The sequence below is a fragment of the Vulpes vulpes genome, chromosome 9 (assembly GCF_048418805.1).
Source record: "Vulpes vulpes isolate BD-2025 chromosome 9, VulVul3, whole genome shotgun sequence".
NCBI classification, from domain to species: domain Eukaryota; kingdom Metazoa; phylum Chordata; class Mammalia; order Carnivora; family Canidae; genus Vulpes; species Vulpes vulpes.
Window position 1 is genome coordinate 583,771 of NC_132788.1, and position 22,919 is coordinate 606,689.

A 22,919-nucleotide genomic window follows, 5' to 3' on the forward strand; every position below is an offset into this window, starting at 1 on the left:
TTTTTATTATGTCTCACATCTGAATAATTGGACTGGTTAAAAATTTTTAGGTCTTAAGTTTATTTACTTCAATATTTATCTGGCTTGGTATTTACTGAGCTTCTTGGATTTGTGGGTTGATTTATTTCTTCATATTTAGAAAAAAATCATTATCTCTTTAAATGTTTCTTTTGCCTATTGTGCCCTCTCTTTCTGGGACTCCAATTATGTGCTTATTTGTTTGATATTTTCCACAGATTTCTTTTGCTCCATTGTTTTAAAAAATTCATTCATAAATAATTTGTCACCATTTCTTCTTTCTGATCTTTGAGTAATTTTGTTGAGTTGTCCTTGAGTTCTGTGACGTTTTCTTCTGTTGTATCCCATTTTATTGACAAGCCTATCCAATTTCCTCTTCATTTTAGATGTCGTTTTTCTATTTTGTTATTTTAAAAAATCTTCTTTCCTCTGCTCAAATTTTCTATTCTCTCATTCATTTTGCTTCTCTTTAACATATATATAATGGCTATTTTAAAGTCCTTATCAGCTAATCCAAACATGCGGGTCATCTGTAGGTCTGTTTCTATTGACTGTTTCTTCTTGAGATTATATGTTATAATTTCTTGGGACACACTGTATACAAGAACAGAGACCAAAGTAGAACATACCTACCCCTCGGATGGGCATGCTCTACTCTGTGTCAAGCAACTAACCTGAGCAGCTGTTCTTTGATATCATCTGGAGGTGAGCTGGGATGGGCCTGGTGTGCAGTGCTCATTAGTGCTAATTCGTGATTGGTTTTAGATGCTTGACGGTTGGAACAGACCTCTCCCCTGGGCGGACTGGGGAATCTCAGCCTTGTGAGGGTATGAAATCTCTTTGCTTTCCAGTCCAGCCCCTGGCTTCCCCTGTACTTAGTAAAAATCCTTTGGGGGAGAATTGGTGGGTGCTGAGCTCTTGCTCCGCACTCCAGCCCATCACGCTTGCTCACATAATCATCAAAAGCTTAGCTGGATTTCTGGAGGTACTCAAAGTGCTCTGTCCACAGTGGATTTGCTCCTGGGTTGACAGCAGCCATCAGTTTTTCTCACCTAGGAAGGGCATACTCAGCAATCTGATAGGTTAAATGATATGATTTTCCTTGATGTTACGGTGAGAGTGATGGTGTTCTGTGACTGTCTGCATTCTTACTGAATGGGTCCTCTCAGTATTTAACATCTGTCATTTCACTACCTTACATCTGATGTCACTGTTGAGAAGTCTGGTGCCAATGGGATTCTTTTTCCTTTGAAGATTCTTGTTCCTTTTTTCCCTAGACAGTTTAAGAATTTCTTTGTCTCCGATAGCCTTAAATTTTGCTATAATGTGCTAATGTTCCTCTTTTCTCTTGTTTGATGTTCTGGGACCCTTTCAGCCTGTGGTGCTTTATCTGTCCTGGGCACTGAGCTCCACAGTGCCTCAGACATTTCATTCTGTTTATTTTTCTCTCATCTCGGACTCCTGTTACCCCAGTGTTGGCATTCCTACTTCTATCCTGCACTGTGCCTACGTTTCATTCACACACACCTCTCTGCTTCTTTGTGGGAAGATTCTTCAAACTGGTCTTTAGCTCATTAACTTAGCCTTCACCTATATCCATTTATAAATTGTGTCTGTTATTTTAACTGTTCTAGTTTTTCAGTCCTCTTTTCCTCTCTTCTGTTAAAAATGATTTATTGACCCTGCTTTTTATGACCAGTGCCATGTTTCCTTCCATCTATCTGTCATGCTTACTTATATGCTCACCCTCCTTCTATACTTCTGTTCCCAATAGTATATATTGTTTGGATGTTATTATTACTATCCTTGGAGAGGGGTGGGCTTGGGTAGATTGGAGGGCACGAAAGACACCGGGGCTGGGCAGCCCCCACCTGTCTTCCAGAATCAGAATTCCTCACCTGTGTAAGGCCACACAGCTCGGGCTTTGCAGGGTATGGGACAGAGCAGCATTATGTGCCCCACCCATCTTTGGGTGCTTTCAGGGTCCCTGAGCTACTTGGTTTAAAAATCCTTGTTTTGTGAAAAATGTGTTAACATCACACAGATTTTCTGGTGAACAGACTTATGGATGCTTAGGCTTCTTGCAGTATGTCTGCAGTTGTGTCGGTGGCCCTGCATCTGCAGGGGCATCAGTCAGAGGGGCCCTGCCTCAGGCCACACACCTGGCACACATGGGAGCCTGAGGCGATGCTCTCTGAAGCAGCATCCTCAAAGGGCTACGGGGCTTCTGGGGGCCTTGTGCAAATTGAGAGTCTGCTTCCCTGGGTGTGGGTGGGACTGGGGGCCAGGGACAGGCCCTGCATCCTGCTCTGCCTCTTGAGGACTGTGCCCTTGGGCTGCCTCCTGGCCTCTGCTGCTTCATCTGCAGGGTGGGCATATGGGCTGGATGCCCCACTCTGAGGACAGTCCAGAACGTAGCTGGTACTAGCCCTCACCACCTTCATCACAGGGTCATGGCCTCACTTTGTGGGGGACTGGGGGAGGGCCAGGGTCAGAACTGCAGCCCCGGTGCTCCTCTGAGTGGCCCTAGTGAGGAGGGTGTGCACCCCACCGGCTCTGCCCGCCTGCCCACCCGCCCTGTCCCAGAGGGCCTGCAGATCACCGTGGCACTGTGGAGGTTCACTCCAGACGCCCTGTGGCTGGCAGATGCGGACGGGGTTGGGAGAGCTCAGACTGTAGCCTTGGTCACACTTGTACAGGGCCACCGAGCCCAGCCGAGTGCCGTTGAAGCGCAGTGTGGCATGTTTCACCTCCGCTGGGGGGCCACAGTCCACCTCTGCAAGGACACAGAAGCCCTGTCCAGTGCTGAGAGGTGCCTGCCTGGGGCCCCTCCCTCGGGGCTGCCCTCTGCCCCGCCAGGCTGCAGGGTCTGTGACCCCTGCTCCCTGCACAGCCCTCCCAGGGTGAAAGTGCCCTGACTTCCAGGCCTGGCTGCGCATCGATTTTCTCCTCCTTTCCCCTCCCTCCGTTCAGCTCCCTGTCTGGCCCCGCTCTGCTCTCCTGGGATTAGGAAGAAGTGCCCTCCACCCTAGCGCCCAGCCCTCTCACCTGCCTGGCACCGGCGTCCTGTGTACCCTGCTCGGCAGTGGCAGGAGAAATCTGTGCCCAGGTCCTCACAGGTGCCCCCATTCATGCAGGGGCTCCGGAAGCAGGGGGAGGGGGCTGTAGGACACAAGGGGTCACCGTGGCTGTGTCCTCCCTGAAGACCTCCAGGCTTCGTGGGAACTCTGCCTTCCACTCCTCCGAAGCAGGGCCACCCCTGCCCACCTGGTCCAGCCCACCGGCCCCAGCCCACCTTACCTATCTCGCAGTGCCGCCCAGAGAAGCCTGGGGGACAGTCACACTTGTATTTGCCAATGTAGTGGAAGCAGGTGCCGCCGTTGTGACAGGGGCCCGAGGCACAGGAGTCTGGCTTCCCTGGAAACAAAAGGCCCCCGTGGAAGTCAGGTGTCACGCACGCACCCACCACCCAGGGCTCCTCCCCGATCCTCCAACGTCCCGCAGCTGGTGCGCCCTCTGGGGGTGCTGGAGACAAGCAGACACCGGCGGCGGGGGGCCGCACCGATCTCGCAGTGCCTCCCGGTGAAGCGGTAGGGGCAGCTGCAGTGGTACTCGCTGCCCGCCTCCCTGCACGTGCCCCCGTTCCGGCAGGGTCCTGAGCTGCACAGGCGTGGCCGGGCTGTGGGAACAAGGACAGGGGGAGACAGGAGCGGGTGAACAGGGCCTGCCTCCCGGCCCTGGGGCACCCGTGACGCCCTACTCCCGTCTTCTCAGCCCGCGGGGCCCTCTGGCCACTCATCCCTGTCTGCCCCAGGCCCTGGGGACCCGGGAGCCCTTCCGGGTGCAGCAGACACCGCAGCCCTCCTCCCTGCGTGGCAGGGAGCCTCTTCGAGGTTTCTGTGCCCCTGTGGCATCGGTGCGTCTTCCCAGGGCCCTGGGGTCACGTGCCCGTGCTTGAGGAGTCTACACATTTAAAGGCCAGTGCGGAGCGGCTGGTGTGCCCCTCCACGCTGAGGACTGGAGCCTTCACAGGCCCAGGGGGGCTTCGGCCCCTCAGCCTCCTGGACATCTCTGAGCAGGAGGGCGCCTCCCCACGCCCCCACCCTGCAGGGCCTCGCAGGCTGCGGGTCCAAGTTCCAGCCCCCCCCACCCCGAGCAGCCAGCCCGGGTCCCCGCTTTGGGTGCCTTTGTTGAAGACGCAGGACCTCGGCCGCAGGCGCAGGGAACCAAGCAGCAGGGCTTCTCTTTGGAAGCCCTCTCCTCCTGCTGCGGGGTGGAGATGGGGGGGCGGGGGGTTCCGGGGAACAGGGCAGCAGGGACCTGCCCTTGGGGCCCCTTCCAGGTTCCCAGAGGAGCGTGGGGTCCAGGGGCCGTGGGCAGCCCAGGGGCTGAGCTCCAGGCCAGGCCCTGCGGGAGGGGTGCCGCTGCCCGCCCTGAGCCCCGCGGCGGAGCGTGGGAGCCGCGTTCCCGGGGCGAAAGTCCGCGAGGGTGTGTGCGTGACATGCTGACTTTCGCCAAGTTCAGTTACATCTGATGAGGTCCTAACGAGTATTTTGAAGATCAAGGACTCGATAAAATCCATTTGGGAAAACGCTGAGCGGGAAATGAAGCCTGTTCTGAGGAAAACCGAGTGGTGCCCAGGAGGCCACGGAGCAGCAGCACTAGCAAGACAAGCAGCTCGTGGGGGCGGAGGCCACGCTGGCACCACACGCAGAAGCTGGGCGGCCAGCTGTCAGGGTGAGCGGGCCCTCTCTGCCCTGCCACCCACCTTTCTCGCAGTGCCTGCCATGGAACCCTCGGGGGCACTCGCAAGTGTAGGTGTCCTCATGGGCGTCACAGGAGCCTCCGTTGAAGCAGGGGTCTGAGTCGCAGGGTGACGGCAGTGCTGCGGGGGCAGAGGGTGGTCACCCTGACATCTCAGCGGGAACCAAGGCCACTTAAAATATACTCTGGGGGGGGGGGGTCTTGATTCTTCACACCAGGCTCTAAGGCCCTTCCTGGAAATTCTTTTATTCTCAATTTTTCCAGACTTCATCCTGCCTCTCCTATGAGCTAGGACTGAGCCGTAGTGCCCGGGGGTCATGGTACCAGCACCTCCATCATCAGTGTATGATACATAATGTAATGCACACTCACAAATACACAGTCGTAAGTATTTAATCACGCAGACTTAGACATGTGTGAAGCTAGGGGCTTAGGGGAGAGCCTGAACATGTCCAGAGGTGCTTTCCCAGCTGTGAGCTCCTGCGGTGGAGGGGTGGACAGCCCGCATTACAGAGGACGACCCCAGGACAGGCGCACCACCCACGGGGGCTCTTGAGGGCCCGTGGGGCAGCCCACACCTCTGCGTGCTTTGCCCGTGTTCTCCTCCTAACGCCCTCCCTGGCTTCTGCGCAGGCCTGTGCCCACAGCTTCCCCGCCCCCACACTCACGGTGGCTGGCGTTGTGGTCAGTGTGGCAGACGCAGAGGTAGCTCCCACCGTACTCCATGCAGTAGCCCCCGTCGGGGCACTGGGTGTTCATGTTGCAAGGCGTGGCTGTGACTTCTGCAGGGAAGGAAGAGGCCCGTTCGTCTTCCTGGGGACTTCTCGTCCTTGAGAAGCATCAGGCGGCCCCGCCAGGGTGGCCAGGTTCAGGCACTCTTGTGGCCAGCCCCCTCCTGGGGTGGGAGTGGGGGATCACGGGACCGCTGGTTAAGGGTCTGGATCTACGGTTTGGGCCCAGACCCAAGCCACCACCTCTCCTCTGGTCTGGAGATTTTCAGGGGCAGGGCAGGAAGCGTGCCCCACTGCAGCCCTGGGCACTTACCAAATTCACAGAGGAGCCCAAAGAAGCCTGGGGGGCACTGGCAGAGGGTAGTGTTGGCACCCAGGCATCTGCCACCGTTACGGCACTCACAGTGGTCAGGGGTTCCTGCCGTAGACCGAGGTGGGGAGCTCCGATGTGGGGTGTGGAGCATCAGGGCCCTCCTGCTGCTGACCCTGCCCTGCTCCCGGCTACCATCACATGAACACGGCTGTGCACACATGCTCTCTCTCTTCCCCCCACCACACACCCCCAGCTGCCTTCTGTACGCACCACCCACCGGAGGGCCCTGCCCTGGACCACTGCTCTGGCAGCCCCGGCCCAGACTCACTCTCCCTGCAGTCGGGGCCGGTGAAGCCCTGGGGGCACTCGCACACGTAGCCCTCATCTGCGTCCACGCAGGTGCCCCCATTCTGGCACGGGGCTGAGAGGCAGGCCTCTGGCACTGGGTGGCTTCCTGCAAGAAACACAGAAGTCACCAGAGGCTGCTCCAGAGAGCATGGGGCTCCTCGCCCAGGCCCCACAGCACTCAGTTCTGCATGCGAGTGTGATGTAAGCCTGAGGCCCACTATCTGGAAACTAATTTCTAGCTGCCCCTCACCATCTGAGCCCCTTCTGTGGAGCAGAAGGCAAAGCAAAAGGATGGAGACCCCACGGTGTGTACCAGAGGGCCCTGCTAAGACCAGGGGCCTCCAAACAAGTGCTTCTAATCCAGCATCTATGTTGGTACCATGGTTGGGGTTTTCCAGATACAGTTTTTGTGGATTTCCAGGTTAACTACTATAATCAGGGGATACAGTCCCTTCAACCGATTGAGCTTTATTTTATGTCCTACAGGATGGTCTGTCATGGTGGGTGCTCCATGCGACCTTGGAAAGGATGTGGCTGTGTCACTTAGGTCAGGTGGGCTGAAGGTGCTGCTTGCGTCTTGGAGGTCCCTACCGATTCCCGTGATGAGAGCGCCGGTTGGAACCACCGCCTGCAGCCACAGATCTATTTCTGCCTGCCTTCCCTGCATGCATTTTGATGCATGTTCATAGGTGCACGTACATCAGAACTGCTGTGCCTGTTTGGTGACTTCACCTTCGTCATAAAAGACCCCTCTGTTCCTGGCAGTATTCCTTATTCTAGAGTTTAATCAGTTTGTTGTGAGTATAACCGCTCTGACTTCTCTTGGTCGGTGTTTGTCAACCTGTTCCATTTCATTGTTTAGGTGTTTGATTTCTTCATGTGGTTCAGGATTTATCTTTTAAATAACACATGGCAAAATCGACTTTTGCTCGCTGTCCACTTCTGTGAATTTTAACATAGAATAGATTTGTGCTGCCCCCACCAGTCAGGACACAGAACATTCCATTACCACAAATACTCCCCTGTATCTTTTCAGGGCCACAGGCTCCCTCCCCTCCTGAACCCCTGGCAACTACTGACCCGTTCATCACTGCAGCTTTGTGGCTTTAAGAACACCAGAAGTGGGAGATTACACACGAACGGCATGTGATCCTTGAGGCTGGTTTGCTCACTCAGCAGAAGGCCTCCAGGATCCATCTCAGTTGTGTGATTGGCAGTCACGCGTCCCACCAACAGGGAAGGACACTTGCGTTCTTAGGTTTGGTGGCTGTGCACAGGCGTGCTGCATACATTTGTGCATTTCATGTGAATAGAAGTTGTCATTTCTGTAGCGTTAATAGCTAGGAATGGGATTGCTGGACCATATCAGAAGTGTATGTTTAACTTTATGCAAAGCTGCCAAGCTGTTTTCACAGTGGCTAAACCATTTGGCATCACCACCAAAAATATGTGAGTGTTCCCACGGCTCTGTGTCCTCACTGGTCAGCACTTTTTATTTTAGCCAGTCTGGTAGGTATGTGGTGCTTTCTCATCGTGGCTTTAATTTGCAACTCACCAGTGGCTGACGATAATGACAAATGACTGCATTTGTTCATCTGCTTCTTTGCCTCCCAGATAGCCTTTCTGGTTATGTGTCTGTTTAGATCTTTTGTCTGTGCTTTGGTTGGTTGGTTTCTGACAGTTGAGCGTGGAGAGTTCTTTATGTGTTCCAGAGGCCAGCCCTTTGTCAGACGGGAGTGCTTGCAGGACCTCTGGACGCATGCGGCCTGTCTTCGCGTCCTCCTGACCGTGTCTTTCCCAGAGCTGCATGTGTCCTTCTGTTTTCGTTTGCTGGAGAGTGCTTTCATGTCTTATCTAAGCACTGTTCCTGTAGCTGCAGGTCACACAGGTTTTTCTCCCATGTTTTCTTCCAAGAATGCTGTGGTTTTATGTTTTCCATTCAGGTCTCTGGTTCGTTCTGACCTAACCTTGTTCAGGGTGTGAGGCTGAAGTTGAAGCTCAGTCTGTACATGAGAATGTCTGACGGTCCCAATACCATTTGTTGAAAAGATCATCCTTTCTCCACTGAATTGCTTTCACACCTTAAAAAAAAAAAAAAACCTGGCTGTATTTGTGTGGGTCTAATTCTGGGTCCTCTCTGCTGTTCCACGTATGTATGCACCCGTCCCTTTGCCAATCCCACAGGGGCTTGATCACTGTGGCTGTATAGTAAGTCTTAACACTAAGTAGTGTGATTCCTCAAAAGTTAATTTTTTAAAATAGTTTTGGCTATCTCAATTCCTTTGCCTTTGCAATATAAATTTTAGAACCAGCTTGTCCAAAGCTACAGAAAACTCTGTTGAAACTTTGATTGGAATTGTGTTAAATCTACTGATCAATCTGGGGAGAGCTGATATATTTACTATGTTGAGTCTTCCAGTCCATGAACGTGGGATTTCCTTCCGTTTACTCAGATCAGCAGACAAGTCCTGTACATGTTTTGTTAGATTTATACCTAAGTCTTTCAGTTTGGGGGGAAACTATTATAAGTGTTATTGTTTTTACTATTTTGGATCAGATTACAATGCCCAATGTAGGGAACTCAGGAGATCACAGATGATTGTAGGGTTGTGGCCCTGAGATCCCCCTCTCTGCCACCTCCCCATAGTTTCCAGTGCTCTGGGCTGGCCTTTTCAGTCCTCTGGCAAGAGAGCTGGGGCTTTTATTGCCTCACACTACTAGTTTGTTCCTGTGAGTGCACTCATGTCTGGGCCAGGTAGTGGATGGACAGAGAGGAGGAGAAACAATGGGAGTTGCCCAGCTCTGTGGAGCCATAGGACGTCCAACTGGAGAGGAAGCTTCCTCTGGTCAGTTTGGGCCCCTCAGGGACCTTCCCCCCCCCCCCCCCACCTTTGCTGCTACTGTTGGTCCTGCTTCTTGAGACCGACTAGTGGCTGCTTTTGGAGCTCTTTCCATCCATCTGATGCTCACTTCTGATCTGGGAGCTGCTTTGAGTCCAGGCAGGGGGGACACTGGAGGAAGAAGATGGTGAACTCACCACTGGTTCTGTGGTGCTTTGAAGCTTGGTCATCTTCCCCAATCCACCTACTATTTATTTTTCAGAGTCCTCAGATAGCTACTCCGTGCCTTCTGTCCAGGATTTATGGCTGCATTCAGTGGGAAACACAAGGTAGGGACGGTATGCGTACTCTATCTTACCCAAAACCAGAAACCCATTCCAATTTTCAAATTATTTTCAACTTATCTGTGTCTTTATGTTTAGAGTAGGTTTCTTGTAGACAATTTATAGTTGGGTCTTGCTTTTCAATTCAGTTATACAATATCTGCCTTTTAATTGGTATGTTCAACCATTTCACATGTTAATGTAACTATCAGGATAATTAAACCTACCATGTTGCTCTTGGTTATCATTTGTCCCAATTATTCTTTATTCCTTTTTTCTTCTTTTCCTGCCTTCTGGATGGAGTGTTTTCAGGATTCCATATTATTTCCACCTCTGGTTTATTGGCTATGACTCTTCATTATTATTTTTACTTGTTCCTCTGGGTTCATAATGTGTATCTTTAACTTATTGTAGTCTACCTTCAAACGATATTATACCATTTCATATATAATGTAAGGACATTACTATATTATTCCCATCTCTCTCTTCCTAGCCTTTATGCTAGACATTGATAAACTATGGCTTGCAGACCAAACCTTGCCTGCCACACGCATTTTAAAAAATAAAGTTTCATTGGAGCACAGCCATACCCAATCTATGGCTGGCTGCTTTGGCATTGCACTGGCAGAGGTGAATGTCTGTAATCACACGGCTCATAAAGCCAAAAATATTGAGACGCCTGGGGGGCTCAGCAGTTGAGCATCTGTCTTCGGCTCAGGGCGTGATCCCGGGGTCTGGGGATCAAGTCCCACATCAAGCTCCCCACAGGAAGCCCGCTTCTCCCTCTGCCTGTGTCTCTGCCTCTCTCTGTGTCTCTCATGAATAAATAAAATCTTGAAAAAAAGCCAAAAATATTAATATCTAGCCCTTTGCAGAAAAAGCTTGCACATTCTGCTTTAAGCTATTGAGGTCATACATTTTATTTCTATAAATGTTATAAACCCCATAACATATTGTTATTTTTTGTGTTAAAATTATCTTTAAAGAGATTAAAAAGTAAGAAGAAAAGCATTTTACAGGCATACCTTAGAGATATTGTGGGTTTGGTTCCAGACCACTGTAATACAGCGGATATGGCAATAAAATGAGTCAAATGAATTTTCTGGTTTCCCAGTGCCTATAAAAGTTATGTTAACACTACACTGGAGTCTATTAAGTGTGTAATAGCATCATGTCTAAGAAAATGTGTACACCTTAATTAAAAAACACTTTGCTAAAAATTGGTAACCATTATCTGAGATTTAGTGAGTTGTAATCACTGACCACAGATCACCGTAACAAATAGAACCATAATTTAAAACTTTGAAATAGGAATGCCTGGGTGGTTCAGCGGTTGAGTGTCTTTCTTCAGCTCAGGGCATGACCCTGGGGCTCGGGATCGAGTCCCACATGGTGTTCTCCGCAGGGAGCCTGCTTCTCCCTCTGCCTCTCTCTTTCTGTGTCTCTCATGAATAAATAAATAAAATCTAAAAAAAATTTTTTTTATATTGCAGAATTACCAAAAAGTGACACAGAGATACAAAGTGAACAAATGCTATTAGAAAAAATGGCCCCATCCCGGTGCATGGAGCCTGCTTCTCCGTCTGCCTGTGTCTCTGCCTCTCTCTCTCTCTGTGACTATCATAAATAAAAAAAAAATAAATAAAATTAAATAAAATAAAAAAAAAAAAGAAAAAATGGCCCCACTGGTCTCACTTGATGCAGGGGTGCCACAAAGCTTCAATTTGTAAAGAACACAGTATCAGTCAAGCGCAATAAATGAGGTCTGCCTGTACATTTACCCAGGTATTTACCATGTAGAGCTCTTCATTCATTTGTATAGTTCTGGATTTTCATCTGGTGCCATTTTTCTTCAGTCTGAGGAATTTCCTTTAATGTTTTTTTTTAATAAGATATGCTGGTGATGAATAATTGTGTTTTCACTGTCTGAAAAATATCTTAATTTCACCTTAATTTTTGAAAGCTAATTTTCCCGTGTATATGCTACAAGGTTGATAGTGCACTGTCTTTGGGCTTGCATTGTTTCTGATGAGAAGTCTGTTATCATTCTCATTTCCTGTATATATTGTGTTTTGTTTTCTCCCTCTGGCTGCTTTTCGGATTTTTTTGTTGTTGTTGTTACTGGGTTTTCAATACTTTATGATGTGCTTCATGTGATTTTCTTCATGCTTTTCTTGGATATGTGGATTTTAATTTTCATCAAATTTAGAAAACATTTGGCTATTATTTCCTCATTCTTCTTCTGTGCCCCTCTGGCCCCCTCTCTCCCTCTGGAACTCTACAGTTACACACGCCAGGCAGTCTGATGTCCCACAGGTCACTGAAGAGATGGTCTTGGTTGCAGTCTCTCTACCTCCTTTGCTGCTTGTTGGGTTGTTTCTGACTTCAAGTTCACTGACCTTTCCTTCTACAGTGTCTAACCTGTTGTTAGTCTACCCAGTGTATTTTTTAAATTGACATTTTATGTTTTTTAATCTCTCGAAGTTTCTTTTCTTCTCTCTTCTACTTCTCACTGTGTCCTTTTTCCTAAACAGTCTTGAGCACATGGAGCATGTTCAAGGTAGATGATTGAACGTGCAGATCTGCTAATTTCATCATCTCTGCCATCTGTTTCTATTGATCTATTTTTCTCCTGGATGTGGGTCATATGTTCTTGATTCTTAGTATGTCTGATAATTTTTGGTTGGGTATTTTAAAGCCCTGGATTCTGTTTTATACCTTTAAATAGTACAGATTTGGTTCTGGTATATGGTTAAATTACTTGGGATTGTTTTGGTTCTTTCAGACTTTCTTTTATATTTGTTAGGACAAGTCAGATTAGCCTTTGGTCCAGCATTTATTTATCCATATCAGCAAGATGGTATCCTTGTACCCCAGTACAAGGTGGTACTGAGGACTCTACTCTGCCTTAGCTGTTGGTGTGAGGAGCTCTGCGTGTACTCTGGCTGTAGAGAAGAGAATTATTCCCAGCCTTGTTTGAGTTCCAGGGATTGTGTGACTCAGCACTTCCAGTGGTTCTTTCCTCAGCCTCCTGGATTTCACCCCAACTGTGCTGACTGAAGAGGCCAGGGGTGCCTCTGCAGGTCTTCAGAGCTCCTTGCACTCTGCCCAGTCCTTTTTAGTAACTCCATCCTTTCTGGAATTCTCCCCACAAATGGCAGCTACCAAACTAGACTCTCTGTCTCTGTGACCCAGAGACTCAGAGGAACTGCTGGAGTCTGGACCCCCTTGCTGCACGGTGACCTGGGAACTTCCTGCAGGCAGACTTGGGGGCAGTGGTAGAGAGCACTTCATTTCGGTCCCTCCTCCCAGGGGTAGCAGTTCTGTGATGCCTGTTGTCCAGTGGCTGAAAACAGCTGTTTCAGATATTTTATCTGGTTTCTTAGTTGTTGATGGTGAGGGAAATTCCCAGAACAGTCAGTCTTTCTTGGCCAGAAGCAGAAGAATGGATACTATTTTTAGAAATTATCTCCAAATTTTGGCCAACTTCCTGTTGAATCTGGTTAGAATGTCAAAACTGGCACCTTGTAATATGAATAATAAGCTTATATTGGGGATGGAAGCGTCAGTTCTGTTGTTTCTTGTTGTTTACTTTCATTTGCATTCTTTTTTCTGTACAAGATGTGGTTTCTTTGCAAAATCTTTTGAAAATACTAATCTGTTTTCTAACATGAGTTTAGTTAAATATACAGATATTTAGATAACAATCTGGGCAAGGTGAACTGTGACCCGTTACAGTGATTTTAAGCAACCAAACAGGTGAGGGTGCTGCCCTCCCCTCCTCCCCTCTGCACTGCAGAGCCCACCCTCTCCTTAGGACACGGCCTGGCCTCTGTGTGGCCCTCTGACCAAAGACTAATGGAGGGCACAGCACCCATCTATATCTTACTTATGGGTAAAATTTAATTTTCTTCTTAACTTTTTTTTTTTTTTTTTTCCTTCTTAACTTTTTAAAGTGAAACTAAATCTGACAGCTTGTGTTGAGCATCTGTCTCCCTGGGGAGCAGCTGCCGATGCCCTGGACTTTGCTATCTTGGGCACAGGGGTTGAGCGAGGCCTTTAGCAGTCATGGCAATGTCAGATGTTAACAACCTCAATTTATTCTGTAGGTTATAAAATCTAGTTAGTCTTTTAATTGATCTACCAAGTCATCGCCAACATTTAAAATATGAAATAGAAACTAGCAGAGTTCATCACATGTAACAAAAGTCAGTTTTCTTGCCAACTCGTGGGGCTCATTCCCTTCCACGTCAAGGGGTCTGTTGTAGGGAAGAGGATGTTAAAAGGCCCAGAATGTCCTGAGCAGGAAGAAGGGCCTTGAGAGTGTGGCCATCTTGCCCGCATCCTATAGATAGAGACAGCAGGAGGCACGCACGGGCGGCAGCTCAGGGGACAGGGCAGCACGGGCAGGGCTGGGGAGACGACCCCCGGGACAGGAGTAGGGCTGAGCTGCTCAGCGAGGGCCAGGGGCCGGGTGACCGCGCTGTCACTGGGGGCTGTGGGCAAGGGCCGGTACCTGTCTCGCAGCGAGGTCCCTCGAAGGGCTCTGCGCACAGGCAGGTGAAGTTCCCCACGAGGTCAACACACGAGCCCCCGTTGAGGCACGGGCCGGAGGCACATTCGTCCACATCTGGGGGCAGCGGAGTCAGGAGCTTGGCTTGAGCCAGCCTCTGACTCCCGGGCACCTTCCCGCCCCCTGGGGCCGGCCCCTCACCCGTCTCGCAGGCCTCGCCCGTGTAGCCGGCCCGGCACAGGCACACTGCCAAGCCCTGCTCTGCCTGGCACCGGCCGCCGTTCTCGCACACCTTGGCATCGCATGGAGACAGTGCTGTGAGGGCAGAGGTGTGAAGGTGTCGGACCTCCGGCTGGGCCCCTGGGGTCTCCTGCTGATCCCCGCTCGGGAGGGTGTCAGGCTCCGCGGGGCCTGGCCGGCCGCCCCCACCCAGCAGCCCGCGCCCGGCCACACAGGGTCTGTTTCAGCAGATCCAGGCCGGAAGGGGGCTGTGTGTGCTGGCTGGGGGCACCGGGGTGAGGGGGATCTTGCTCTTAGCTCCCAGCACAGAGTGCGATTCTGGAGCACTGGCTGCAGGGATTGCTCCCGGCCCAGCAGAGGGATACAGCCTGCGATGGGTCTTGAAGGGGATGTGGTGTGCAGAGGTGCCAGAGGGCCTGGATGGCCCTGAGGTGACACCGTTGTGGGGGAGGTGACCTGTCTTGCTGCAGGGCCAGGTGCAAAGGTACTCAGTCCCCATCAGGTGGGAGTGAGCTGAGTGGAGCGTGCCTCTGGCCACTTTCACCCAGGATGCTGGCCGCTAGACTCCCTGGTGGCTGCTGGCCCGTGAGCCCCCAGGGGGGTGGGGGGACAGCACATTCCCCAAAACAACTCTCAGTATAGGAGCCTAAGGGATCCTCAGAGCATGTGGCCCTCCCTGGACTCATGGGGGTCAGTGGGAGGAAGGAGAGAGGACGTGTGGAGGTGCTCTGGTGGCCACAGCACCAGGTGACCCCCCTCTCCTGGATCCTGACTCCACCAAAGAGCAGGGTTGGGCAGCTGTGGGGAGGAGGTGCTCAAGGTGAGCAGCACACATGTCCCTGCCTGGATGCTGCTGGGTGTCCTGCTGTTGTGTGGCCTGGGGGCTGAGGTAGGTCCTGAGACCAGCGAGCATTGGTGGGGACCTGGGACCTGTCGGTGTCACCGTAGTGGCCATGAGGAGCCCAAGGCGCAAGGCTACTGGCTCCAGGCCCAGGTCTTCCTAGGAGCTTCACCGGGCCCAGATGTGTGCAGATACACTGGAGGCACAACTTTAAAACATTTTTTGTGGCTAGAAGTCGCTCTTAGAAATGGTTCTTCTAGATTGAGACACTCCTGTAGGAGTGTTATTCTACACACTTGATGGAACGATGTCTCGTACATGTTTCTCAACAATGGTTACACATCAGCCAGTGTACCTCGGGGAATGGGCGGGTGTGCGGGGCTCTCTTTGTTGGGCTCCCCTAGCAGCTTCCCACAGTGAGACCGGGTGCAGCGGCGGGGGCCCACCTTCCTCCAGGCAGGGCGAGGGGGCCCAGAGACGTGCTGGCTGAGGGGCAGGTACAGGAGGCTGGGAATCTGCCAGCACTGCTTCCAAAGAGCCATGCTCAGAAGGGGGTGCAGAGCGGGGTGCAGCTGGGGGTCTCAGGAAGGACCCCAACCCGTGCCAAGGCTGAGACCCCGGGGGCTGGAGAGAAGCAGCCTCTGCTCCTGTTGGGAGCTACTGGGGCTTGGGGTTCAGGCAGCACAGACAGGGTGGGGTGGGGACTGTGCTCTTCGGCACCCGGGGAGCCCCCACATTCCCATCAAGCCAGTCCAGAGCTGAGGGGGCAGTGACGGCCCCAATTGCACGGGGGTGGCTCTCATCCATGTCCCGTGGCCAGGCTGGAACTGGGCACTGGCCTGTTCTAAGGGGCCACCCCTGGTCTGAACATCAGGGCCCAGGAGGCCTGAGTGCTGTGGTCAGGGCTCCTGCCACATGCATGAGATGCGCTTTCCTCTAGAGTCTGGGCTCCTGCCCCCATGGGCCTCTCCAGGCTCCCACGCCTACTGCCAGGCCCTCTGGATGCGGACCCAGCATTCCCATGAGGCTGACCACACTCCCTGGTCGGCCGGGACCGTTGCAATCTGCCTCCAGTGGGGCCATAGGGCCCGGGCACGTCCTCTTACCTGTCTCACAGGTGGGTCCCCCGAAGCTGGCCGGGCACTGGCAGCTGAAGCTGTTGACGCCATGTGTGCAGGTCCCACCATTCTGACATGGGTGGGAAGCACATTCGTTCACGTCTGGAAAACAGGGCAGGCTGGGGCCTCAGTGGAGGAAGCCCAGTTGGGCAGGATCTGCCTGGGCCCCTCGCTTCCGAGGTGGTCGGCCTAGAAGGGGCAGCTGTAGCACACGCCCCCGTGCTCACCGTCGGGGAGCCACCTGCACCATGGGGACAGAGACCCTTGACCTTGGACCCTTGGGGCCACCGGCTGTGCCTGCAGTGTAAACTCACCTAGGTGACATCTCCTCCCCGTGAAGCCTGAGAGGCAGGAGCAGGTGTAGGAGGGGTTGCCTGTGACGCAGTCATCAATGCACTTGCCGCCGTTGAGGCAAGGGCGCAGGGCCAGGCACACGGATGCTGTGGGCAGAGGAAGGAGCGCGCCGTCCCTTCCCTCCCCTGACCCCAAGGGCCCGTCTCTGAGGACTGCCGTGCGGTCTGCTGGCAGCCCCGCATCCGTGGCCAGCTTCCCACGTCTCCTCGGGTGCCCAGGGTCCCTGCACGCCCCGCCGACATTTAGATTCCCGAGCAGTGACTCTGGCTTCCCAAGGAGGGCAGGCTTCCCTAGCGCCCGTCATACCCACAGCACCTTCCTATCCCTTTCATCCGTCAACTTCCACATTTGTCTGAGGAAATAAGACACAGACCCAAGGGTGCCCAGCGCCACAGGAAGATGTGGGTGCGCCTCATGGGCAGGACGCCCGCAGACATGGAAGAGGGGGGCCCCGTGGGAACCAGGGGTGGTGGGCGGCGGTCTCTCGGACCCCCTTGGGGAGATGCAGTCTGGTCTCAGCGCTGCCACCACTGCTTACGGACACGCACGCCCAGCCGCCCCTCCGGGTGTCCCCGCGTGTAAACCAGGGGCTGGCCTCGGAGCCGTGGGAGTCAGGGTTTCTCACATCCTGGCCTCCTGGCCAGGCAGGGCGTCCAGCAGTGCCCGAGGGCCCCCCAGCGCCCTGCCTGGGCCCTCCTGGACGGGCAGCCCAAGAGCTCAGCCCAGGGCGCCCTGCCCCTCCGGAGAAGTGAGGCCCCTGAAATTTGCAATTAAGCAGCATCAATTGGCAGGTGACTAGAGCACCCCAAGGCCTCGGGTCTCCTGGTACCGGGAGGGCCCCGGGAATCTGGCGCGGCCTCGGGGGGCAGGGGCCCTCCGGGAAGGACCCTGTGGCCCAGAGCGCCATCAGGGCAGAGGCATCCTGCTGCATAGCCTTCCATTGACCTGGCCACACGGCCACTCAGCCGGCCGGCGCCTGGCTACACCCTGCAGCGTGAGCCGTTTCTGGACCCGCCTTACTCAGGAGCGGGGTTTCCAGATGTGGACGCACTGCCTCTGAGGGGCGAACCGACCCTCCCTTCCCGGCATAGCCACTGTGGGGGCCCCATCTCCTGGGCCTGCGGTGTGGGGAAGCCGCGGGCCTCCTGGGGGCGTCATGTGCGCCAGTTTGGAGGTCTGGCAGTGCCTCCTCCACCCACTCCCCCCAGAAGCCTGGGATAGCGGGAGAAGCATGTCCAGGTGGGAAGGGATCCGCGGGGGACTGGCCAGACCCTCTCCCGGGGATCCCGTGTCCCAGGGGCTCCCAGCCTGCAGCCTTTGTAGGGGGCACGGGCCTGCCCACAGCTACACCCACACCTGCAGCCACCTGCTCAGACGTGCATGCACATCGCACAGGTGTCTGCTCACAGCACCCCGCGTCTGCACTCCTGCCTTGATCCTCAACCACAACCAAGTCCCTGGCTGTGGGGACATGACCAGCAACCAGACCTGTCTGCCGCACAGACGCAATGGTGTCCCCCCCACCCCCACACCACCGCCGCCCAGAGTCCAGGTGGGCAGAGCCTGGCCTGGGGCTGCTGGGGGGCTTGCATTCTTGGCTGCCCTGCCTGCCACCTTGGGGGAGGCGCAAGTGATTGGCTCCCTGGCTCCCCGGCCGTGGGTCCCGCATTCCCAGAGTGCAGAGTCCGTGAGTGGGTGGGCTGGGGTTCCCGGGCACCTCTCACTGAGGCATCACCCCTAGTCCTTGGTGAGCCTTCCCGCCCGGGGAGGGGTGCACACCTGCCCTCCCTGGCCATCTGGATGGGCTCCGCCCGCTGGCTTGGCTCTCAGGGATTTGGTGAGCCGAGCAGTGGACAAGAGGGCCCTCTCGTGGCCCCGGTCTCCTCGTGGGTGGGAGTGGAGTCCACAGGACGGTCCCCACACCGTCCTCACTGTGGCCCTTGCGGGGCTGTGGTTAACTCTGCAGAGGGCTAAATCACGCATTTGACCCCCCCCTGCGTTTGCAAGCATGAGGTTTCAGGAGGGTCCGGCTTCCCGCTGGGCCGCACGGCCGGAGGGGCCGGGACCACCCTCCGCCCCATGGACTCTCCCGCCGTGCGCTGCGCCTTCCGAGCCTTCCACTCCCTCTAGGAGGATAGATGCCCCGGCTAGACCAGCTAGGAGACAAGCGCCAACTCCCACGGAGCAGCACCACTTGGCAAATGGGGGGAAAGGGTGAAAAGGGCTCCTGCCTTCCAGGTGGTCCCGGGGACACTGGAGACTGGACGGCGGCCCGCCCCCAGCCCCCCGCCCCGATGCAGGTGGGAGAGAATGAACGGAGGGCGTCCACACCTGGCCCCGAGGAGGGGCGCCCCAGCTCTTCCGCCTTGCGCCCTGAACCTCGGTCTCCGGCAGATTCCTCGATGGAGCTGGGGCCCCAAAGCCTCCCCGGGAAGAGGCGGGGCTGGGGGCGAGCCGGTATCTGCCCAGGTTCATGGCTGGCGGAGAGGGGTCGGGAGGCCTTGCCCTCCCGGCCAGCAGCCTGCCCGCTCCCAGCGTCCCTGCAGCCCCAGCAGTGCCCAGCCCCGGCCTCCCGCCCCCAGGGTCTGCCCCCTCTCATCATGCCACCCCAGCCCCCACAGCGCTGAGCCGCTGGCTCCATCCTCTTACTTGTATGGCTGCAGCCCCCCACGCGCACCTGGGCATCATCGATTCTGAACGCCCAGCGCCCGGGCACGCCCACGTTGGTGGTGGTCTCCACGTCGGCAATGTCTGCTGTGCGGGAGCCGGGGATGCTGAAGTAGCGCCTCCCGTCACCCGCATTGAAGCCGGCCTGGGGGTGGGGAGAGTGGGGGCAGGTCGGGCGGGTTTGCAGGTCTCGCTAAATTTCCGGAGACCTACCTCCCCCGCGGTGGCCAGGTGGAAGAGGTCATGTGGACGTCAGCCTTGTAACCCCGGAGCTTCACAGGTTTGGGGGCATCTGTACCACCCTCCCCATTGGCCCTGACCTGATCAGCAACCTCCCAGCCAGGACCTGACCCCAGCCAGCCATTCCTCCAGCCACCCACCTTGTTGGACCCTGGCATGCTCCCCTCACACACACCTGCAGGGGCTCACCCCCCAATCTCTTGGCTCCCAGGGGGACCAGGGGCAGGTGTGTGAGCTCAGAAGAAAGTGGACGGCTAGGAAGGAGACGGGGGCATTCCCATCACAAGGGAGCACTCGCCGGCCACGGTCCCATGGGCCACAGGCCAGGCCAGACCCCAGGATGGTTAACACGCACAGAGCCAGGGGCCCTTCTGGCTCGGCCCAGCTGGCCCCGGGAGGACAGGGCAGTGTGGGTCAGGACAGGTGCCTCTGACCTGAGGATGTTTCTGTGAGTCTGGCCTGGGAATGGCATCAGAACACTTCACAGTGGCCTCTGCAGAGTCGTGGGGGGGCCGGGGGTCTCCCTGCCTGATGAGCTCATGACAGTGGTGGCAGTGGGGAGCCGGGCCCCTACCTGGGCTGCGATGCCCCCCAGGCCAGTGGAGTCGCCCCCGCTGCTGGCGTGTGTGCCCGTGGTCCACGTGATGGACTCATAGTTGAAGATGGTGAAGGAGAACTTGCCATCCGTGATAAGCACGGTCTGGAACGTGTTGACCTGCCAAGGAGGGAGGCCTGAACAGGGTTCTGCACTCGCTCGTCCGTGCTGCAAGGGCCTGCCCCCTTCAGCACGGTCCACATCCCCTGGCCCCTCCTCTGTCTTCCCAACTGGATGGCCAGCCATCTGCCACTGAGCCGATGGCCTCGACCTCATGCCCCACTGTCCCTAGTGCCTAGTCCTGGCACAGGCCAGGACCCCTGACAGGTGTCACCTGGTGAGTGAGACACGCTGAAGGGCCCTGAGGACCCACAGACGCCAGGGACACAGGGCTTAGTGCTTACTGGGTCAGATCCACAAAACTGTCCCGTGTGAAACAAAAAATGTAAAGAGGGAAAGATAAAACGAGGAAACAAGGAAAAGCAGTTTTAGTGAATTTTGTTTTTCATGTTGTCATCTTCCATGAAGATATTATCGAGTAGTGTACGTATGAGACGTCATTTCAGATTGAGCAAAGGGTGGGATTGTTTAAGAAGTGCTCTCGGGACAAACAGGAAACTGAAAAAGAATAAAATTAGAGCTTTCCATCACTCGTGAAAAGAAATCCCGCATCAAGTAAGTTTGTGAATGGAACCATCAGAGCCGTAGAGGAAGAAGACCTAAGGGGCTGTAGAGCTGCTTCGATCGAGGAAGGGCTTTAAGCGTGACATTTGTTAACTGCACAAACCAAGAAGACTTATATACTTGGCTACAGAAACTTCTGCACGTTAAAAAGTGCCGTGAGGTCAAAGTGCACGGCCAACAGCAAAGTGGAGACTGTACTTATGACCCAGGCGGCAGTTGGAGCTGTTGGTATCCTTAATTCAAGCGGGACTTCTACAGGCCGGCAGGAGCAAGGCGGAAGACATGACGGGGGTTGGAGGTGATGGGAACAGACGCATCACAGCGGGGTGCCGCCGGCCGAGGACAGAGGACAGCAGCGCTGGCAACCAAGGAGGCGGAAGGACGGAGAGGAGCCTCCCTGTGTGCGCAGCGGCGGCAGGGGAGGAGCACGCGGTAGGGCCAAGCCAGAGCCCTGCGGGCAGCAGCCTCCCCTGGAGCCCCGGCCCGGGCACGGCCCCCAGCTGGCGAGGCCCAGCAGTGCCCACCCCTGGGCGCCCTGCCGTGGGTGCCGCCCACCCCTGGGCTGGTCTGCAGCTGTTCACGGTGGGACACCCTTGGCTCTGCCCTTTACTTATTTAGCAGTGGACCACAGGGAGACTGAGGGCGCCCCTTGGGGGGGCAAACCTGGGGCTCCCAGTCTGGAGACAGCCGGACGCCGGGGCCCTGGGGCGGGCTGATGGGACTGCCAGCGGCGGGAGGTGCGCAGGTGGGGGTCCAGCGTGCGGGGAGGAGCTCCACCCTCGCTCCCGGGGGCCTGCTCCGAGGCGCTGCGGACCGGCTTCCAGCCCAGACTCACGAGTGGGTCCCCGTCCAGGGGTTCCCGGGTCGCCCGGATAAGCATTTTGCAGCCCACATCTTGGGGCCTGCGGACAGGCCTTAGGGTTTCCTCCGTGGGCGGAGGGGAAGGAAATACCCAGGGCGGCCGCAGGGGCCAGAGAGGCTTCTAGGGTGATGGACAAGAAAGAAGACGAGGGAGGTGCCTCACGGCAGGATCGTCGGCGGCCGCCTCACCCAGTCTCTCGGTTACCGACGTGCGTTTCCTACAACTTGACGGTAAGAAAAACAAAACTGACAAACTCTCTGTGGGCTACGCACGAATAGTTCGCCGGTGTAAACACGCGTTCGTCGCAGTGTTGACAGAAGAGCCCGTCTGTCCCTATTTCCCTAGCCACCGCCGTCCTCCTTTTAAGAAATTCCACGGTGCACGCCGGCCGTCCGGAGGGCTGCCTCGCTGGCTGGGCTGTCCCTCTCATCTAGGCTGCTGGAGGACCCAGGCTTGGCGAGCCACCCGCACCGAGTTCCTCGGCCATCACTGCCGGGGACCCCGGCCGCACCTGCGATGCCCGCGGGGCGCTCGCACCCCCAGCCCTGCATCAAGGCCTCACCTGCCCCACCCGCTGCCCAGCCGTGTGCATGGCCGGGAACGCAGGCCCTGCCCTCGGCTGCTCTGCCTCTCCCCTGTGACCCCGAGGGCACACCTGACACATCTGTCCCTCAGGGCTGCTCTGAGCCACCACAGTCCTCCAGCTCCAGGGCCCCATGTGGCTGAGCTGCCACCCTCTGGCTGGCACAGCAGCCTCAGGGAGAGTTCCTCCCCCTGCTTCTTCTGTGTATGGAGAGTGTGCCCCAAGGGAGAGATGTGTCCCCAGTGCCTTTGTTGTTTCGTGTTATCGCAGAATAAAGGATAAAGCAAATGGTTTCCAGGAGGGCTTGGGAAGTCAAGGGTCTGTCGTCCTCCAACCTGCCTCCGTGACCCTGGGAGAGTGACCCCCATCCCTGAGCAGTTTTTCCTCTCAGGCATGGACCAGTGGTTACATCTGACCCCCCTCAGCAAGGTGGGGCCACTTTGGGAAGACTCTGGGCCCCAGGTGGACACCCTCCCTGCCCCAGGACAAAAAACTCACAGGGGAAGAGGCGCTGCCTCCAAAGAAGGTCACGCGGTACCAGGTGGCTATGAAAACCCAGGTAGCAGAGAAGTCCGGGAGCTCAGGGAAGTATCGCCTGACATCCTCTGTGGCTCTGCGCAGTGTGGCCGGGTCAGTGGCCTCCCGGTAGTACACGTCACCCGCACGTCGATTGTCCACATCTGCCCAGAAGGCTGCCACCACGCAGCGGTCCTTGGCGATGGGAAAGGCCACTGGGGTAAACTGAGAGACCTCCTTCAGGAAGGAGATGATCCCGTTATTGTTCACCTGTCAGAAAGTCAGAGAGGGGACCTCTGGGCACCTAGGGGTGGCAGGTGGGCCCGGTGGCCTCCCCTGCCTGACCCACCAGGCACCCCCTCCAAGGGG

At 55.3% G+C, this 22,919-nt stretch overlaps 2 protein-coding genes across 14 annotated transcripts in view; one reads left to right on the forward strand and one right to left on the reverse strand.

Annotated features, from left to right (window-relative positions):
* The window catches only part of MTERF4 (mitochondrial transcription termination factor 4), a 102,284-nt gene that overhangs the window by 40,987 nt on the left and 38,378 nt on the right, over window positions 1-22,919 (forward strand). Inside the window, exons 4-5 of one of the 4 annotated variants that reach the window (XM_072718941.1) lie at window positions 9,277-9,343; window positions 10,831-10,993. The exons of 1 other annotated variant lie outside the window; for it this stretch is intronic. In XM_072718941.1, the coding sequence (XP_072575042.1) occupies window positions 9,277-9,343; window positions 10,831-10,967 (204 nt within the window). In that variant the 3' untranslated portion in view covers window positions 10,968-10,993. Of the gene's footprint in view, window positions 1-9,276; window positions 9,634-10,830; window positions 10,994-22,919 lie in introns of those variants that run through there. 2 more of the 4 variants (XM_072718943.1, XM_072718944.1) reach the window with 2 other exon arrangements.
* SNED1 (sushi, nidogen and EGF like domains 1) overlaps window positions 1-22,919 on the reverse strand; it is an 81,738-nt gene that overhangs the window by 34,622 nt on the left and 24,197 nt on the right. For 6 of the 10 annotated variants that reach the window (XR_011994092.1, XR_011994093.1, XM_025987707.2 and 3 more), the window contains exons 2-16: window positions 22,533-22,820; window positions 19,885-20,025; window positions 19,053-19,215; window positions 16,364-16,489; window positions 16,038-16,151; window positions 14,052-14,165; window positions 13,854-13,967; window positions 6,155-6,280; window positions 5,827-5,931; window positions 5,451-5,564; window positions 4,787-4,903; window positions 3,581-3,697; window positions 3,319-3,435; window positions 3,067-3,180; window positions 2,621-2,794 (exon numbers count right to left, since the gene is read on the reverse strand). Coding sequence is in view for 7 of the 10 variants with exons in the window: in XM_025987707.2 (XP_025843492.2) it covers window positions 2,621-2,794; window positions 3,067-3,180; window positions 3,319-3,435; window positions 3,581-3,697; window positions 4,787-4,903; window positions 5,451-5,564; window positions 5,827-5,931; window positions 6,155-6,280; window positions 13,854-13,967; window positions 14,052-14,165; window positions 16,038-16,151; window positions 16,364-16,489; window positions 19,053-19,215; window positions 19,885-20,025; window positions 22,533-22,820 (2,044 nt within the window). In the remaining 3 variants the exon portion in view is untranslated. The remainder of the gene's footprint in view (window positions 1-2,620; window positions 2,795-3,066; window positions 3,181-3,318; window positions 3,436-3,580; window positions 3,698-4,786; window positions 4,904-5,450; window positions 5,565-5,826; window positions 5,932-6,154; window positions 6,281-13,853; window positions 13,968-14,051; window positions 14,166-16,037; window positions 16,152-16,363; window positions 16,490-19,052; window positions 19,216-19,884; window positions 20,026-22,532; window positions 22,821-22,919) is intronic. The other 4 variants (XR_011994094.1, XM_072718930.1, XM_072718935.1 and 1 more) reach the window with 2 other exon arrangements.